Raw genomic sequence first — 12428 nt, 5'->3', positions numbered from 1 at the left:
TAGACATAAAAAAATCCTCCAAATCAACAAATCAATATGTGATTAAAAGTAAGGTAATAACTTTAATGTGGTCAATACTTGATTGGGTATCATATTTTTTTATAAAAAATTTAAAGAAATGATATTTAACCATTAATAAGCTGGAACTAAATTTAAAAACTTTCTAGGATACCCAAAAAAGCTGACATCAACCCAAAATTAATAAACCCAAAATGATATTTTGTAAAAAAAAAAAAAAGCTATCTGTCCCGACGGGTTGGGTAACCGATACCCAAAAAAAACACCCACCCCTAGTAGTCGCACACCCTGCTTAGTGGTTACCAACAAGTCGAGTTCAGTTCCAAACGTGGACCATTGATCCGGTTATTTGGTCCGTGAACTAATGTCTGGTCCGGGTTTTGACTTCTGGGAGATGGTGGTTGGTACTGTTCGACTAGCACCGACCAGGATACGAAATATGTGATTCTGTGTTATTTCGAGAGTTTTATTTTGGTGTGATTGTATAAGATGAAAAGCTGATTATTTCATTGTAAAATTGATTGACTCTATATTTTTTGTTTTAAAATAAATTATCGACTAATTATTTTATACAAAACAAAATGGAAATGAGATCTTTCATACTCACCCGCTATACAATGAAGACCGAGTTTACAGATGCGCGTTCATCACTGAGTGAACTCGGATCTCGACACTCGTTCACTTAACTAGTTCACCTTCCCTTACCCACCAATATGTACGTACACGTATAGAACTATCACTGATTTCTCCCTTATTTTTTGCCTTTCGGGTTTCGCTCGAAATGGGTTCCTCTATTGTTCAAGTAACGCTCGGCTCTTGTCTTTGGTTCCGACGTTTTCGTTAACCAAGTAATTATTTTTCTTCCTTTTTTTTTCAGGGATTTACGAAGTCGTTGGCGATGACCGTGTTATCTGAGGTCGGGGACAAGACATTTTTCGCAGCTGCTGTAAAATGCTTTTTTCCCTTGTTTCTATTCCACAATTTTTATTGGAGTGATTTTTATTTTTTTATGATTGGTTGTTTTTGGAGAATATGATTTTCAAGTATTTTGGATATTGATATCCAAATTTCAATGTTGAAATAAGAGTTGATCTCGACTTCATTATAATTGTTATGTTTTTTTTTGTGTGTGTGAATTGTATATCATTAGCTTGCATGTTGGTGCCGGGTGGCAGCTGGAAGCACAGGTGTTTGGGATTAATTTCCGTGACAGAATTTTTTGTGTATTCGTGGAGTCTGCCCTTTTCTTTCTAATTTTACTGACTACAAATTAGTAATGAACTGGCTTTGGATAAATGCAATGGTGATTTTTAAGTTGTTTTCTATCTGGAAATGACCCTCTGGAATAGAAACTATAAAGTTTGTCCTCTTTTGAAGAAAGTGTACCCTGGTTTAATGAAAACTGCCTTAGTTTTTGCATTAACCTTCAGTTTTAAAAAACTTGACGATAGCATACTTGTTTCAGATCTTGGCCATGCGTCACCCCAGAAGACTTGTGTTGTCTGGATGCCTTGGAGCTTTGATTGTACGATTTTGTATACTTCTCCTAGACTGAAAACTCCTTACTTTTTGTGCTTGTCCATTTTTCAAGTCCCTCAAGTGACATGGAATATTTGTTGATTTCTAGGTCATGACGGTTTTATCAGCTGTTGTTGGCTGGGCTGCTCCAAATCTGGTATGCATTTTGAAATTCCATTTTACCTTCTTATTAAGAGAAATTGCAACGTTAAATTCTAATTTTAGGTGGTTGAATGCAGAATAGTTGTATAAATGTCATAAAGAGAGACCACAATAGACCATATGTTCTGTGAGGTTCGGTCTCGAATGCCTACATCTACGGGAAAACGACCAAAGGGCTAAAATTCTTATTACCCTCGGGCCTTGTTTAAAACACAATAACATCTTTATATAATGTGAAAATTTATTGGGATAAATATGGAGGAAATGTTTCCTAATAAAAAAACATTAAAGCTATATTGAAGTTGCATAATTGTTTTAATAACATCACATCTGATTCTAGAATATATGATTTGACTTCTATCCTGAGTTTAGTATCGTGTCCTTTAATGAATAGAAGTACAACTAAGATTACAGCGAAGCATGCTGATATTTACCTTTTTGGCTCACGTTTGCATAAAGAACTTGCCCTTCGCCAAACCGATTTATCCTTATATGTACTATCTCGGTTATAGACTTACTAAGATGTTAGGCAAGTAATTATTCTAAGTGACAGTACATGGTATTGTGGCCCAGGGATTATCATCAAATTGACATTATATTAAAACATACCAAGAGCACGTGGTTATTCACACAACTGGGTTTCCCCTTTTGTGGGGATGGAGGACCCCCCATAGAAAATATTGGTTCTGGTATGTTTAAGTGAGTGCTTGACCCTTAAAAATTTAACCTTTTAAGTTCTGTTCGATGGAGGATCACAAACAGAGCAACTGGTTATGTATCAGTATGTTTGAAAATAAGACAATGGGTGCTTTTATGGGTTGGTTGATTCTTTGATTCTATCCACTCTATGTTCCTGTGTTAGGCATCACACGACTTGGCACATTCATGGATTTTTATTTGAGGGTTGGAGATTTCGCCTTTAAGGTCATGATTCTTTTTCTTTTAGTGTGCATGCTGGCTTGATAATCATGGCATGCGTCCGACACCATGGGAGAATGGATCTCTCCTTCTGGGGACTGTTGACTATTCATTATGGTATTTTTATTGTTGGTTATCATGGTTATATGATAAAATACAGATGCTTTATACTCTTATCTATGCAGATCTCACGCAAATGGACTCATCACATCACGACATTGTTGTTTTTGGGGTTTGGCTTGTGGTCTTTATGGGATGCATTCAATGAAGGGTACTTACTTGTTATCCATGTATTCTTGTTTTACTGCCCTGCTGCATGGTAGAAATTTGATATTGTTCGATGTTTTCCTCATTCAGGGTATTTTGTGAATGTTTTCACTTTCTCTAACAGGGGGAGACTGAGGAATTTGATGAAGTTGAAAAAGAACTGGTTAGATTGTTTCTTGTTTTGTCGCATAGTTGAAATTATATTTGAAGCTCACTCATTTTACCTCAATGACATGGCTAGAATGCTAATTTTAAAATCAATGGTGGAGCAACCAAAGAGCATGATAAGGTAAGTCAATAAACCTTCTGCTTCAAGTTCCATAAATTATTGTCTATTAGTTATATTTTATGCTGAAGATCATCGTTCCTGGTGAGAGTGGCTTATAACTGCAGTTCACTTGGTAGACCTGGTTGTGTAAGTGGTGGTTAATTGCCCTATAATTTCGATTTGTTTGAAATACGAGTGCCCCAAACTAAATATCAAAAATAGATTGTATTATTCTAATATTATATCCGACCAATACATTGGAAACACACCAATACTCTAGAAACACATTATGCAGCAAAATCATACAATTAGACTCATGACTTGTTTTAGGATTTAGAGTATTCAACGGCAGAACTTGTATAGTCAATTCTTGTCACATGCTTCACCAAATTGGAACTCATTGTGTTAGTGGAAATGATTGCTGCAAAAACTGGTATAAAATCTCAATTATGTTCTCTAGTGATGAGGATACAAGTTATATTTGGTTGACCAGATTCCTTATTTAGTAATTAAGGTTCTCATCTGATTGAATCGAGATCTGACATTTTCTTTGATGTTGTGGGATCTGCCATTTAACATTTGATAATGGATTAATTCCAGGATATCTTTCTTGTATTCTGTTCCAGGATGCTGATGATCTGAAGAAGCAGAACCGACCTTTTCTTACTCAATTTTTGTCGCTTATCTTGCTGAAGGTTCTTTACTAATTCTTTTATAAGTGGAATGTAAAAACCAACATATTAATAATTAAATAATTCGATTTCTTTTTGCTGCAGGCATTTTCCATTACTTTCTTTGGGGAATGGGGTGATAAGAGTCAGGTATGTCCATATTGAAGAGGATATTTTTTTGGTTAATTTGCATGGTAAGGATGTTTGTTTAACATCAACCACAACCATTTTCCAGCTTGCTACAATAGGTTTGGCTGCAGATGAGAATCCATTAGGTGTTGTTCTAGGTGGAATCCTGTAAGTTCGAATCATATGGATCTCTTAGGGACTAAATAGCATATATAATTCATGTTACGTGTTTTTAGTAACATTTGTGGACTCAAGCATAAACTTGACTAATTGCTTCATTCACCTCCATTCTGCGTGCAATGTTTCTTCACGTTTGTCATTTATTACTAACAATTTTAGTCTAGTGTCCTCATTTGTTACAAATTGATACCTTTTTAAAGTTTTCTTGTGCTCAAGTTTACTTGTGACAAAAATAACGTTCATCTGTATAACTGATTGGGAAAAGTACTCTAATCACGTATGGGCTACCATCCTACCATTATATTTATTTTATTTTATTTTTTGCTCTCTTGCTGGTAGTAAGATGGTAAAATTAACTTGCTTTGTATTGTAAATCATGCTTGATTTCGTTCATATCATGTCAGAGGACAAGCTTTGTGTACCACTGCTGCAGTCTTCGGAGGGAAGAGTCTGGCTACTCAAATATCCGAGAAAATAGTAAGTTTATTGACAATTATAGTTTATTTGCTCCTATATATAAGAAGACACTTCTGGTTGCATTTACTTCAAAACTATATATTGACTGTAGATCGCACTCTCTGGTGGAGTTCTTTTCATCGTTTTTGGAATCCAATCTTTTCTTTCGACCGTTGATTCATCGTGACTTCAAAACAAAGGCCGATACCACTTCTTTTATTTTTGGAATCCAATCTTTTCTTTCGACTGTTGATTCATCGTGGCTTCAAAACAAAAGGCCGATACCACTTCTTTTATCAAGTGAAGCTGTTCTACTGAAGTTCCTTACACCTGTTTGTTTATTCACAGACAGAAACTGAAGGTAACTTATTGTCATAAAGAAATCCATGATTTGAACTTCTAACTATAATATACTTAGAAATGACGCACCTTATCAAATGCAATTCACTCCTGTTTGAGTGATTTAATCTTGTTTGGCTACTATTTTCATGCTTCCAACTTGGATGATTTAATGTGAGGCAAATATCATTCCCCCCCGGGCGTCTATGATTGTGCCCTAATTATCCTTACTATTTGATTTTACTTCATGTCCTAAAAGGTGCGATTAGGTTTGGGAGTAAGAAGTATTTTGGTACACAGACTATTATCATTGATACATGAAATTATGAATTACGATATATGATATAACTAAAAAGTCTACTTTATCTTTAACTGAATTGCTTTTAAGCCCAATCATTTTTAATAAATTCAATTAAATGTATGTTTTTATTTTCAGTATTATTTAATTTATTTTATTGATTAATTTGTTTAAAAAATAGTATTTATATTTAAAAAATTATATTATGATAAATAAGAATCATAATCTTTGGATTAAAATATTAGAATGGTTGATTAATACAAATATATATCAACAAATAAATTACATGCTCGTATATTTGTATTTATATATAAATTTATAATAAAATAATGATATTTTTCATCGATATAATAGTATTATATAATAATAAAATTACGATTCAATAAATAAACCATATACATTGCTCAATATATTTTAATATGCTGATAAAAAATAATTATAATAAATATTTGTCTTTGGAACACAGAGTTAGTGTTTTGAAATCAANTAATACTTTTCATGGATGAACCAAATAAGTTATCCGTCTCACAAAATACGATCCGCGAGACCGTCTCACACAATTTTTTGCCATAGATGTATATATAATTCAAGTGTCACATTAAAATAATTGCATTAACAGGAATAAGTATCGCTCTTCATTAATTGCACCAGCATGCAGTTTCTTAAATCAAATATGTAATTTTAACCTTTATATCAATCACAAGATCAAAAAGTTTGATATTTTTTAAAAAATATATAGTTAATGATAGTCGTGCTAATCAAATATCTTGAATCATATAAAATTAATTTATTTTCCAAAATTAATACATAGAAGCTATAAATTTTACAATACCGAAATATTACATTTTCTAAATTTCAAATTTCAATTCTTCTTCTTAAAAAAATCAAAATAAATTATAAAATAATTTTTCACTTTTTCAAACACACACACACACACATGTATATACTTTGAAAATTTTGTTTCATTGTCTGAAAAAATATTAATAAATCAATTTTTTACAAATGAAGTTATTGGTAGATTAATGAAATTTTTTTATTAATATGTACAGTCGCCCCCTGGCTCGGTCTCTGATAGTCGAGAACTCTAATGAAATAGTGATTAATTAAGTTGTTGTAGGGTATTACAAATGGAAGATACGTACTTTCCAACAATAATACCTTAGGCGACGAGTATACGAGAAGCACTAAGTTGGGTAAAGACCAAAAATATTTCTTACCTAATTATCGAATTTGCTCTATTGGTTATTGATGCACCAAACAATAAAGAACTGTTATCATTGTAGAATCCTTGTTAGGAATATATTATACTATCATGAACTTTTGTTTATGCGAAGAGATTAACGATTTTTGTCAGTGTGACTGTTTCTTTGTCTGATTTCGTGGGATGAGTCACACCTCCCCCCCACTCTGATTTCTCATATAATTTCATGTGATTTGGTTTAATATAAATTTCCGTTTTGATTATAAAAAAAAGTCGTAGAAGTTAAATTTACCCATGCAAAAACTTTAATGCAAAATATTGAAGGAATGTTATTATATTTAATAATGTTATTAAATTTTGATTGTATTTGTTTTAAACTACTGATTTTATTTAACCATAAAATGTTTGATATTTTTCAAGAATTTTAAAGTATATTCAAATGTTCACAAGCAATTAGAGATGACTATGTCACGGGTTTGACCTGACTCGTCCCGCCAAGAAAAAAAAGGGACATGAGACCCAGACCTCCTCTTTTGTAACCCCAACCCAAAATCTGGTGCATCCAGTATATGTTAAATCTATGAACCATGTAAGTATATACTTATTTTCAATCATATATAAGGCTTCTATACAACAAAAAAGTCGAAAAATTAATACAATCATTAAAATTACATCCTAATACAAAAATCTTATATTTCAAGCTTCCTATACAATAAAAATCAAAAGTACTAAAAATGAAGAAGAAGAGAAATGAAAACACAAAAAACATCGGAAACCAAACAAAGAAAATAAATATAAGACATCTCACAGTTTGCTAAACTTGTATCAAACAAAATAGAAGTAAATTATACTACCCGAACCTGACGCAGAAAAATTCACTACCCGGCTTTCGGGTACCCGAAAATGTTCGGACATCGTCCTGTGCCGACTTCGTGTGCCGGAAATTTTAGACATAAAAAAATCCTCCAAATCAACAAATCAATATGTGATTAAAAGTAAGGTAATAACTTTAATGTGGTCAATACTTGATTGGGTATCATATTTTTTTATAAAAAATTTAAAGAAATGATATTTAACCATTAATAAGCTGGAACTAAATTTAAAAACTTTCTAGGATACCCAAAAAAGCTGACATCAACCCAAAATTAATAAACCCAAAATGATATTTTGTAAAAAAAAAAAAAAGCTATCTGTCCCGACGGGTTGGGTAACCGATACCCAAAAAAAACACCCACCCCTAGTAGTCGCACACCCTGCTTAGTGGTTACCAACAAGTCGAGTTCAGTTCCAAACGTGGACCATTGATCCGGTTATTTGGTCCGTGAACTAATGTCTGGTCCGGGTTTTGACTTCTGGGAGATGGTGGTTGGTACTGTTCGACTAGCACCGACCAGGATACGAAATATGTGATTCTGTGTTATTTCGAGAGTTTTATTTTGGTGTGATTGTATAAGATGAAAAGCTGATTATTTCATTGTAAAATTGATAGACTCTATATTTTTTGTTTTAAAATAAATTATCGACTAATTATTTTATACAAAACAAAATGGAAATGAGATCTTTCATACTCACCCGCTATACAATGAAGACCGAGTTTACAGATGCGCGTTCATCACTGAGTGAACTCGGATCTCGACACTCGTTCACCTAACTAGTTCACCTTCCCTTACCCACCAATATGTACGTACACGTATAGAACTATCACTGATTTCTCCCTTATTTTTTGCCTTTCGGGTTTCGCTCGAAATGGGTTCCTCTATTGTTCAAGTAACGCTCGGCTCTTGTCTTTGGTTCCGACGTTTTCGTTAACCAAGTAATTATTTTTCTTCCTTTTTTTTCAGGGATTTACGAAGTCGTTGGCGATGACCGTGTTATCTGAGGTCGGGGACAAGACATTTTTCGCAGCTGCTGTAAAATGCTTTTTTCCCTTGTTTCTATTCCACAATTTTTATTGGAGTGATTTTTATTTTTTTATGATTGGTTGTTTTTGGAGAATATGATTTTCAAGTATTTTGGATATTGATATCCAAATTTCAATGTTGAAATAAGAGTTGATCTCGACTTCATTATAATTGTTATGTTTTTTTTTGTGTGTGTGAATTGTATATCATTAGCTTGCATGTTGGTGCCGGGTGGCAGCTGGAAGCACAGGTGTTTGGGATTAATTTCCGTGACAGAATTTTTTGTGTATTCGTGGAGTCTGCCCTTTTCTTTCTAATTTTACTGACTACAAATTAGTAATGAACTGGCTTTGGATAAATGCAATGGTGATTTTTAAGTTGTTTTCTATCTGGAAATGACCCTCTGGAATAGAAACTATAAAGTTTGTCCTCTTTTGAAGAAAGTGTACCCTGGTTTAATGAAAACTGCCTTAGTTTTTGCATTAACCTTCAGTTTTAAAAAACTTGACGATAGCATACTTGTTTCAGATCTTGGCCATGCGTCACCCCAGAAGACTTGTGTTGTCTGGATGCCTTGGAGCTTTGATTGTACGATTTTGTATACTTCTCCTAGACTGAAAACTCCTTACTTTTTGTGCTTGTCCATTTTTCAAGTCCCTCAAGTGACATGGAATATTTGTTGATTTCTAGGTCATGACGGTTTTATCAGCTGTTGTTGGCTGGGCTGCTCCAAATCTGGTATGCATTTTGAAATTCCATTTTACCTTCTTATTAAGAGAAATTGCAACGTTAAATTCTAATTTTAGGTGGTTGAATGCAGAATAGTTGTATAAATGTCATAAAGAGAGACCACAATAGACCATATGTTCTGTGAGGTTCGGTCTCGAATGCCTACATCTACGGGAAAACGACCAAAGGGCTAAAATTCTTATTACCCTCGGGCCTTGTTTAAAACACAATAACATCTTTATATAATGTGAAAATTTATTGGGATAAATATGGAGGAAATGTTTCCTAATAAAAAAACATTAAAGCTATATTGAAGTTGCATAATTGTTTTAATAACATCACATCTGATTCTAGAATATATGATTTGACTTCTATCCTGAGTTTAGTATCGTGTCCTTTAATGAATAGAAGTACAACTAAGATTACAGCGAAGCATGCTGATATTTACCTTTTTGGCTCACGTTTGCATAAAGAACTTGCCCTTCGCCAAACCGATTTATCCTTATATGTACTATCTCGGTTATAGACTTACTAAGATGTTAGGCAAGTAATTATTCTAAGTGACAGTACATGGTATTGTGGCCCAGGGATTATCATCAAATTGACATTATATTAAAACATACCAAGAGCACGTGGTTATTCACACAACTGGGTTTCCCCTTTTGTGGGGATGGAGGACCCCCCATAGAAAATATTGGTTCTGGTATGTTTAAGTGAGTGCTTGACCCTTAAAAATTTAACCTTTTAAGTTCTGTTCGATGGAGGATCACAAACAGAGCAACTGGTTATGTATCAGTATGTTTGAAAATAAGACAATGGGTGCTTTTATGGGTTGGTTGATTCTTTGATTCTATCCACTCTATGTTCCTGTGTTAGGCATCACACGACTTGGCACATTCATGGATTTTTATTTGAGGGTTGGAGATTTCGCCTTTAAGGTCATGATTCTTTTTCTTTTAGTGTGCATGCTGGCTTGATAATCATGGCATGCGTCCGACACCATGGGAGAATGGATCTCTCCTTCTGGGGACTGTTGACTATTCATTATGGTATTTTTATTGTTGGTTATCATGGTTATATGATAAAATACAGATGCTTTATACTCTTATCTATGCAGATCTCACGCAAATGGACTCATCACATCACGACATTGTTGTTTTTGGGGTTTGGCTTGTGGTCTTTATGGGATGCATTCAATGAAGGGTACTTACTTGTTATCCATGTATTCTTGTTTTACTGCCCTGCTGCATGGTAGAAATTTGATATTGTTCGATGTTTTCCTCATTCAGGGTATTTTGTGAATGTTTTCACTTTCTCTAACAGGGGGAGACTGAGGAATTTGATGAAGTTGAAAAAGAACTGGTTAGATTGTTTCTTGTTTTGTCGCATAGTTGAAATTATATTTGAAGCTCACTCATTTTACCTCAATGACATGGCTAGAATGCTAATTTTAAAATCAATGGTGGAGCAACCAAAGAGCATGATAAGGTAAGTCAATAAACCTTCTGCTTCAAGTTCCATAAATTATTGTATATTAGTTATATTTTATGCTGAAGATCATCGTTCCTGGTGAGAGTGGCTTATAACTGCAGTTCACTTGGTAGACCTGGTTGTGTAAGTGGTGGTTAATTGCCCTATAATTTCGATTTGTTTGAAATACGAGTGCCCCAAACTAAATATCAAAAATAGATTGTATTATTCTAATATTATATCCGACCAATACATTGGAAACACACCAATACTCTAGAAACACATTATGCAGCAAAATCATACAATTAGACTCATGACTTGTTTTAGGATTTAGAGTATTCAACGGCAGAACTTGTATAGTCAATTCTTGTCACATGCTTCACCAAATTGGAACTCATTGTGTTAGTGGAAATGATTGCTGCAAAAACTGGTATAAAATCTCAATTATGTTCTCTAGTGATGAGGATACAAGTTATATTTGGTTGACCAGATTCCTTATTTAGTAATTAAGGTTCTCATCTGATTGAATCGAGATCTGACATTTTCTTTGATGTTGTGGGATCTGCCATTTAACATTTGATAATGGATTAATTCCAGGATATCTTTCTTGTATTCTGTTCCAGGATGCTGATGATCTGAAGAAGCAGAACCGACCTTTTCTTACTCAATTTTTGTCGCTTATCTTGCTGAAGGTTCTTTACTAATTCTTTTATAAGTGGAATGTAAAAACCAACATATTAATAATTAAATAATTCGATTTCTTTTTGCTGCAGGCATTTTCCATTACTTTCTTTGGGGAATGGGGTGATAAGAGTCAGGTATGTCCATATTGAAGAGGATATTTTTTTGGTTAATTTGCATGGTAAGGATGTTTGTTTAACATCAACCACAACCATTTTCCAGCTTGCTACAATAGGTTTGGCTGCAGATGAGAATCCATTAGGTGTTGTTCTAGGTGGAATCCTGTAAGTTCGAATCATATGGATCTCTTAGGGACTAAATAGCATATATAATTCATGTTACGTGTTTTTAGTAACATTTGTGGACTCAAGCATAAACTTGACTAATTGCTTCATTCACCTCCATTCTGCGTGCAATGTTTCTTCACGTTTGTCATTTATTACTAACAATTTTAGTCTAGTGTCCTCATTTGTTACAAATTGATACCTTTTTAAAGTTTTCTTGTGCTCAAGTTTACTTGTGACAAAAATAACGTTCATCTGTATAACTGATTGGGAAAAGTACTCTAATCACGTATGGGCTACCATCCTACCATTATATTTATTTTATTTTATTTTTTGCTCTCTTGCTGGTAGTAAGATGGTAAAATTAACTTGCTTTGTATTGTAAATCATGCTTGATTTCGTTCATATCATGTCAGAGGACAAGCTTTGTGTACCACTGCTGCAGTCTTCGGAGGGAAGAGTCTGGCTACTCAAATATCCGAGAAAATAGTAAGTTTATTGACAATTATAGTTTATTTGCTCCTATATATAAGAAGACACTTCTGGTTGCATTTACTTCAAAACTATATATTGACTGTAGATCGCACTCTCTGGTGGAGTTCTTTTCATCGTTTTTGGAATCCAATCTTTTCTTTCGACCGTTGATTCATCGTGACTTCAAAACAAAGGCCGATACCACTTCTTTTATTTTTGGAATCCAATCTTTTCTTTCGACTGTTGATTCATCGTGGCTTCAAAACAAAAGGCCGATACCACTTCTTTTATCAAGTGAAGCTGTTCTACTGAAGTTCCTTACACCTGTTTGTTTATTCACAGACAGAAACTGAAGGTAACTTATTGTCATAAAGAAATCCATGATTTGAACTTCTAACTATAATATACTTAGAAATGACGCACCTTATCAAATGCAATTCACTCCTGTTTGAGTGATTTAATCT

The 12428-nt window shown here is 33.7% G+C and overlaps 2 protein-coding genes across 8 annotated transcripts; both read left to right on the top strand.

The window, feature by feature from the left end:
• The first annotated feature begins 683 nt into the window (after window positions 1–683).
• LOC140978576 (GDT1-like protein 4) lies at window positions 684–5057 on the top strand. 3 transcript variants are annotated; one of them, XM_073443739.1, is made up of 13 exons: window positions 684–820; window positions 896–964; window positions 1484–1543; window positions 1646–1693; window positions 2802–2897; window positions 3020–3046; window positions 3125–3172; window positions 3778–3846; window positions 3928–3972; window positions 4058–4119; window positions 4536–4608; window positions 4700–4787; window positions 4865–5057. In XM_073443739.1, the coding sequence occupies exons 1-12, from the start codon at window positions 800–802 to the stop codon at window positions 4772–4774; spliced, it is 693 nt and encodes a 230-aa protein (XP_073299840.1). In that variant the 5' UTR covers window positions 684–799; the 3' UTR covers window positions 4775–4787; window positions 4865–5057. The 3 variants fall into 3 exon arrangements, with proteins under 3 accessions (XP_073299840.1, XP_073299841.1, XP_073299839.1); XM_073443738.1 differs by having other exon boundaries at window positions 685–820; window positions 2802–2888; window positions 3011–3046; XM_073443740.1 differs by lacking the exon at window positions 4058–4119 and having other exon boundaries at window positions 2802–2888; window positions 3011–3046.
• Window positions 5058–8013: 2956 nt separating this feature from the next.
• Window positions 8014–12428, top strand: LOC140978331 (GDT1-like protein 4). Of its 5 annotated transcripts, XM_073443270.1 has the most exons (13): window positions 8016–8192; window positions 8267–8335; window positions 8855–8914; window positions 9017–9064; window positions 10173–10259; window positions 10382–10417; window positions 10496–10543; window positions 11149–11217; window positions 11299–11343; window positions 11429–11490; window positions 11907–11979; window positions 12071–12158; window positions 12236–12428. In XM_073443270.1, the coding sequence occupies exons 1-12, from the start codon at window positions 8172–8174 to the stop codon at window positions 12143–12145; spliced, it is 693 nt and encodes a 230-aa protein (XP_073299371.1). In that variant the 5' UTR covers window positions 8016–8171; the 3' UTR covers window positions 12146–12158; window positions 12236–12428. The 5 variants fall into 5 exon arrangements, with proteins under 5 accessions (XP_073299374.1, XP_073299372.1, XP_073299373.1 ...); XM_073443273.1 differs by lacking the exon at window positions 11429–11490 and having other exon boundaries at window positions 8014–8192; XM_073443271.1 differs by having other exon boundaries at window positions 8014–8192; window positions 10173–10268; window positions 10391–10417; window positions 12071–12428.

This window comes from Primulina huaijiensis, chromosome 6 (genome assembly GCF_012295235.1).
Source record: "Primulina huaijiensis isolate GDHJ02 chromosome 6, ASM1229523v2, whole genome shotgun sequence".
NCBI classification, from domain to species: domain Eukaryota; kingdom Viridiplantae; phylum Streptophyta; class Magnoliopsida; order Lamiales; family Gesneriaceae; genus Primulina; species Primulina huaijiensis.
Note: the sequence above shows the minus strand (reverse complement) of the source record. Positions and strands in the feature narration are given on the sequence as shown.